Here is a 7,324-nt window from a genome sequence, read left to right on the forward strand (position 1 = left end):
TAATCAGATCATTGTCCCTTCAATATGGTAGTTTTAGATGTAGAACCTTTGGTTTATAATATGTAAATCTCTTTTGGTTGCTTCCAGCTATGACCACCTTACAACATGACATGGAGTCGTTTCTAAAGAGCAAGACGGGCACAGACTATTCTTGTATCACCCTGATGCTTGATGGCACACCCATTCCTGCTCATAAACCCATTCTGGCTGCAAGGAGCTCTTATTTTGAAGCAATGTTTAGATCTTTCATGCCAGAGAACAACATTGTGAATGTACGTATTCACTAATTATACATGTATGTGTGCATGTGTGAATTTATGTATTCTTTATTATGTGAGTGCATTCATGTACAGTGGTGCTAAAAAGTTAGTGAACCCCACCAGAAAATGAATATATTTAAAAGTATTCAAGTTCTGTCATCTTTTAGATATTTAATTGTGAAGTCAGGTGATAAAATATTACATTCATTAAAGTTTGTTTCTCTGTGCTCGCTGGACATTGTAGTGTTGTTGTCTACATTCAACACTTAAAATGGAGAAGTGCATTTTCAGGTGGGGGTTCACTTACTTTTAAGCAACACTGTGAATACCTCATTACCGGGTATGGAAGTTTGACGCTCTTATCACGCCAGGGATGTTCCCCCCCCTCAAAAAAAAAAAAAAAAAAAGAGTCCCTGATTTTCCAGCCTCACAAATGGCTGCAAATTAAACATAGGTGGTGCTTGAGTACTTTATAATTTTGAGTATGAAATCCATGATCAGGTAGCTTTTGAAATTTCATGGATATTATTGTTTAATGTGAACATTCATCACATACTTTCGTAACTTCAAAAATGATTATATTCTTTATTAGGAGGGATAAAGGGGATGGTCAAGACAAGGACACTGTGCTTATCTTCAGCTCCTTCAAGTAGTACTGGCTCTGGAAGAACAATACTCTTCCCTTATTTCTCTCCCCCCCCCCCCATCATTAAAGTGATATTTTGTGTGAACAATGTGCATTTATGCCCTCATCCCCACTTTTAGTACAACTATTTGAATATTTTATTTATAGATATTTGCTTTTATAATCATGTTTGTTAAACTGTCATCAATCTGTATCTATACAGCATGAGTGTGAGTGACATAATTCTAATTTGTTCTCTTTTTTTGGTATTTTGTTGCCATGGAAACTAACAGGTAACGATAGGAGATACCATACCTTCCAGACAATCCTTTGACTCTCTTCTGAGGTATATCTACTACGGTGCCATAGGAATGCCTGCCGAAGATTCACTGTATCCTTTACAACCATAGATTTTTATTCCAATTAAGAACTTGAATAAATCAGTCCCAGGTGGGTGTTTTATAAAGGTGTTCATATTAAAGATAAGAGCGACTTTAAAGGACAAGTCCACCCCAAGATATGTTTATATTCAAGTTAAGAGCAACTTTGTAGGACAAGTCCACCCCAAGAAAAAGTTTAATTGAATAAAAAGAGAAAAATAGCATATAGTGCTGAAAATTTCATCAAAATCGGATGTACAATAAGTTATGACATTTTAAAGTTTCGCTTAATTTCACAAAACAGTTATATGCATATCCTGGTCGGTATGCAACTGATGACATTACTCACTCACTATTTCTTTTGTATTTCTTTATATGAACATGTGGAAGTACCATTGTTTTAACATTTTTTGTTCAGTCAAGTTGGTCATTATTGTCAAATCTGTAAAAATTGAAATATCGCATAATTCAAACAATAAAACACAAAAGTAATGGTGAGGGACATCATTGACTATCATTTGCATATCACTGAGTTTTGCATATACATGTAACTGTTTTGTGAAAAATAAGCCAAATTTTCAGCATTATGTTTGTTTGATTTTTCTCTGTTGATTCAAATCAACATTTTTATGGGGTGGACTTGGTCTTTAATAACAACTGGTGATCCTTTCTTGTGGTAAATTGATATACTACCAAAATGTTCATTGGTGATGGTTTAGTGCGTAAGAAAGGTTCACCAGTCCTTAAAATCACTCTTTACTTTAAAAACGGCTTTTAAAACGGCTTTATGAAACGGCCCCCAGGGCATTTAAGGCTATGGCTGTGGATGCCCTACTGACTTGCCTCAATGCCAAACTCATTGGCCTCAGAGAATTGTAGTGCCCTTTCCCTTTTCTCCTTTGTGTTGTAATTTTGATTATGTGCCCAATAGAAAAGTGTCCATGCCCTGAAAATATCAAAATTGAAGGCCTGCAGTTTAGTTGAAAGGTAATAAACAGTCAAATCTGCTTTAAGGCCCTGTCACATCATTCTGTGCAAGCCTTGTGTGTAAGCACCCGTAACTCACCCGCAACAAAGTTTATGAGCCTGTTCAAAACTTGTCTGCGGACAAATCAGACTTGTGTGCGCTCCTGTGGGCAACAAGATACTGTCGATGCGGGCAACCTGCGATTTGTTAAAGTAGTCACCCGCGAGTCACACACAAGGTTTGCACGGAACGATGATGACATGGAAGAGATGAATATATTTGTTTGCTTGACCCTTGACTCTACTACCAGCTACTTGTTCTGTGCACCTGACTTCTTTGGTTTCGCCAATAATCGGATCCAAGCCTTCTGCAAGGAGAACCTGGAGGTGAACATCTCCATCCAGAACGTGGTCCAGATACTTGATGCTGCTGACCGGGTCGGAGCCAAGGACATGAAAGACCATGCCCTCAAGATCATCGTCAGAAGCTTCCCGAAGGTATTGGTTTTATGGCTGCATTGATTGGTCTTCGTAAAACCGCCCTCCCCCTCTTGTTGGAGGAAGGAGATGTTGATAGCATGTGACACTGACAGGAAATATTGTGCTGCATACTTATAGCAATGCACATTTCTAGTTTAGATGTTCCTTTAGTTCTCTACATCTGATAACTGAATGCAACAAGTGTATGTGCCAGATGTACCTATGTACAAAAACTTCACTTCATCCACATTTGATCGTGTGATTTCTTCTGTCTATCTGAATCACAAATGACAAATGATTAAAGTGAAAAAAAAACACCAATTGAATAATTTATTTGTATTCCGCTCTGATTTCCTCATTATCCAGGTTGCTCACAACCCCAAGATGCGCCTCCTCAGCAAAGAGCTCCTTCACGAGATCATCACGTCCCTTGCTAGGCGCATGTCCGAGCTCAAAGTTCACTTGGGGCAGGACCTCTCACCCCAGGATCAGGGAACATGGAGTGGATCACGCCCGGAGAGATACGCCATGGAAGGCTGGGGCTAGTACCGATGTGGAGACAACTCTTGAGGGGGATGAACTTGGACTCTTGGTATAGTTCGTCTTCATGATGTGGATGCTATTTCCTCAAGCTGGAATTGCCCATTCTTTTTATCATTGTGTACGTCATTCGTAGCATTTACAGTAGAACCTGCTTATGAAATGTTCACCTTCCATAAGCTGAATAGTGGTTGAAACTTTTTTTTAAACTGGAATATGAAAAACATGTTAATTACATCTTCTGAGTCAAGTTATGTTTTAAGTTGAACAGGTTTCTGTTTCCCCCCGAGAGTCGACGTAGGCAGATTTGCCTGTATTTTGTATATATAATTTATTATATTTAATGGGAAGTTCACACTAATGTCTAATTGGTTTTAATAAAAGGAGATAACCTTCCTCTATCCCTAATTTCATCAAATTTTCAAAAAATTGTGGAGGTTTAACAAAAATCTGTTTAAAAAAGATGAATTCTTGACTGCATACAAATTAAATTCACGTCTTGGCAATTTCCTTCATGGAAACATTTTACACAACCACGCATGCATACATTAGCTAAGTTTGAAGTTTATCCCACATTTTTTAATTAATTTTTTTTCATTACTTTTTTCTGTTTTTATAAAAACCAACTTGACATCAGAGTGGACTTTTCCTTTATGAATTATAGTTGTTATTTTATGCTAGCATTCTTGCCAGCATTACGAGAATCCTGTGTTTAAAAAATACCCCACCAGCTTATAACACAGGAACTCCATTGCCTTGCGTGTTGTGTCAATGGGAGCTCAGGTGGGGTATTTGAAACCCCAATTTCAGATTTTGGGAGAGCTTCATTTCTCTCGTTTAAACTGGGGTGGGGTTCATCTGACTGCTGATAATGTCTTGCGTGTTAGTCAATGGGATCTCAAGTGGGGTATTGACACCCCACTTTCAGTTATTGGGAAAGTTTCATTTCTCTCGTTTAAACTGGGGTGGGGTCGATTTAGTGACTGCAGCTGCTGATAAGAGCTGATAAAACACTGTGCATGCCACCACATCAGGCTGATGAACGACATGGAGTGGGATTGCAGCTGTCCTTGTTACGTAATAGTATAAACAAACTCTTCAGAGCTTCCTGGCTGACAGTAATCTTGAAAGAATATATTTGTATTCTATTTGTTTTAGGACATTAGCATGTCTAAAAAAGATTCAAAATTTAGATGGAGATCGAACTGAAATTTTCAACGATGCAAAATGACCCACAATTGCCGAAATAACAATAAGTTTTTAAAAAAATCACCCCCAGTTAACTCCCTCTCTCACCCTCTCTTGCTCTCTCTCTCCCTCTCTGCCAGGCCTTATGAAGGTCACTTCTCCTTGGGGGAAGGTGGATTAGCTGGGAGAGTGCGTGGTTGTTTACTTAGGGATAACCATTCCTAGTTGATATTGGGATGGGGGGGGGGGGCGAGTGAAAGTAGCTTGGAATTTGAAATTGGGGTGTCAGAGGAGATCCATTTTTAAACACAAAGTTTCGTAATGAGAGGTATCTACATGTATAATAGTCAGGCAGCATATGTCATGATTTACCGGCTACTTCGACAAATTGGCTAAGTCTGATTTTTCACTTTTATGTGATTGGTGACATCACAAGGAACAACTTTCAACTTGGTGACAAATTTCTAACGGTCATCTTGACCATGTTAGGGGTCAAAATAAGGTCAATAGGGGTCAATTTTTTAAATTGCCCCAATTCTGTCGAGAGACACATCAAATTGTTTGATAAGCACATTTTACCCCTTAATAAATGTCTTAAAGGATATAGACTTTTCAAAATAAAGAACCCACGAAAAATAAGACTTCTAAACTTCTAACCGCTTCTAGACGTGTATTTTGGCTTCCAATGAGAGTTTAACCTTTTGACCTTTCCCTGACCTTGTCTTGACCTTTTATATCTTCTGGATAAGGACTTCTGATGATGGACTTATCAAAATCGAAAATAAATATGTACACACATGCATAAAAACACGGAAAAATGAGCTTTCTTCACACCTTCAGTGTAATTTGCAATTTAACGAAAGTTCGTTGACCTTTTGACATTTCCGGTCATTACCTTTTAACGGGAGGTCAAGAGTATATGGTTGTGTACATTTTTTTGTTCAGTATAACAAGACAAACAATTTGATGTGTCACTCGACAGAATCGGGGCAATTCAAAAACTTGACCCCTTTTGACCCTATTTTGACCACTAACATGGTCAAGATGACCATTAGAATTTTGTCACCAAGTTGAAAGTTGTTCCTTGTGATGTCACTAATCACATAAAAGTGAAAAATCAGACTTAGCCAATTTGTCGAAGTAAATTACATATGCTGCCTGACTATGAGATGAGGATTTCAAATTGTCACTTCAAAAGAAAACAACTCAGAGGACCCCCCCCCCCCCCCGCAAAAAAAAAAAAATAAAATAAACTTTGATAGGAGTCAAACACATGTTTGAACAAAATCATCATTATTGTCACAAAGATTATTGTGATTTATGAAATTATAGTTTAATGCTCTTAAAATGTCTACATTGATCAATGATGTTAATTCATGTATAAATTATAACACTGATTAAATTCACTGAATAAAGGACCAAATACTACTAATTATTTGTCTACTCTTTGCAGGATAAAAGTTTTAGTGTACAATTTTTGTTTTGTTTTTTCAAATTTCTTATGGGAAACCCATTATGATCATGAGCAGCATAAAATCAAATGATTTTAATAATTGAAAGTAAAAATAATCATATATTTATGAATTTTGTTTGGAAATGCAATTTTTTTTAAAGATTTGTACATGCAATTACATTTTGATCAGTTTTTTGTCTGATGTGCAAGTACAAAATAAGTTCAAACTATGGAACTGCAAACTCGGATATAAAAAATTTGTTCTTAAAACGTAGATTACAGCAAGGCTTAAATTGTATTCATTGAATTATAAAGAAGCATGGACCAACTTGTCTCCGTTGCATAAAACTTGTCATTGTCAGCAATGGTAACTAACTTCAAGTAATTGATTTTGATTGGCTAATTCCGACTGATGACGTTATGTAACAGGGTCCAAAGGTCAGGTGAGACTGAAATCATTCTGCTTTGAGGCTGTCATTGAGCTATGAGAAGTTTAAGAGTTTGTATCATCAAAGCTGTATTTTCAGTATTGTGAAAGAGTTCTGTGATATGGTAATATGAAGTGAAGTTAGTATCAAATCAACATAAGGTTGAATACTTTAATACCAGTTTAAATATTTCCCATGCCTTAAATCTTACATTCCACCAATCCAGCAATGAAGGGTTTCATTTATTATATAACTTTCCATCAAGCGATAAAGCTGGGAGATGGGTGTCATTTTTTACTTTTTGGGGGTAATGGGTGTTTGATGTTGAGAAACCTTCAGCGGCTTTAGTCATGAGAAAACGTGTCTAGTACCTTCGTATGTATTGTGTCTGCTGCACCAGGGAGTGCTGTGTGCAAGTATATTTCAATGCATACAAATTCTGGATCAGACACACATTATGGTGTGGGCACTGATCTATTTTCATAATTGATGATTGAATTGAAAATGTTTTCTCTGTTCACAGGAAATTTGGACAGTTGACCATTATCAAAATAATGTTGCATTGCAAATGGCCATGTTTTTTTTCTGCATACTAAGATTCTTTCTTGTAAAGGATTATTAATATTGTCTTCTTCATTTACAGATAAATAATTACAGATGTGGAATACAAAGTAATCACCATTGGTGATGGTGATAGGCAAACTATCACTTTCCAGTCTATCCTCAGCATTGTTTTAGAAGATATCGACATCCAGCTTGCCTTGGAAGTAATAGTTTGCCCATCACCTTCTCCAACAGTGATTACATGTATATTTGCTTACTAATTTACATGGTCATGTACCAACTTCAACGTTTCCAATATTTGTAGGATAACCACCTTGTACTTGGTACATCAAATATAAAAATAGAGAGCAAGAGAGAGACCAAGAGAGGAGGAAGAGAGCTGTTTCCTATCCATTCTTTATGAACCTGATGTTAATAGTTGACACGGATTCTTACGATAA

The 7,324-nt window shown here is 36.9% G+C and overlaps 1 protein-coding gene across 1 annotated transcript in view; it reads left to right on the forward strand.

The window, feature by feature from the left end:
* Positions 1-5,661, forward strand: part of LOC129254446 (leucine-zipper-like transcriptional regulator 1) — a 35,933-nt gene extending 30,272 nt beyond the window's left edge. The window contains exons 15-19 of the mRNA XM_064115082.1: positions 88-272; positions 1,179-1,276; positions 2,543-2,729; positions 3,078-4,862; positions 5,550-5,661. Of these exons, the coding sequence (XP_063971152.1) occupies positions 88-272; positions 1,179-1,276; positions 2,543-2,729; positions 3,078-3,257 (650 nt within the window). The 3' untranslated portion in view covers positions 3,258-4,862; positions 5,550-5,661. The remainder of the gene's footprint in view (positions 1-87; positions 273-1,178; positions 1,277-2,542; positions 2,730-3,077; positions 4,863-5,549) is intronic.
* Positions 5,662-7,324: the final 1,663 nt, after the last annotated feature.

This window comes from Lytechinus pictus, chromosome 2 (assembly GCF_037042905.1).
Source record: "Lytechinus pictus isolate F3 Inbred chromosome 2, Lp3.0, whole genome shotgun sequence".
NCBI classification, from domain to species: domain Eukaryota; kingdom Metazoa; phylum Echinodermata; class Echinoidea; order Temnopleuroida; family Toxopneustidae; genus Lytechinus; species Lytechinus pictus.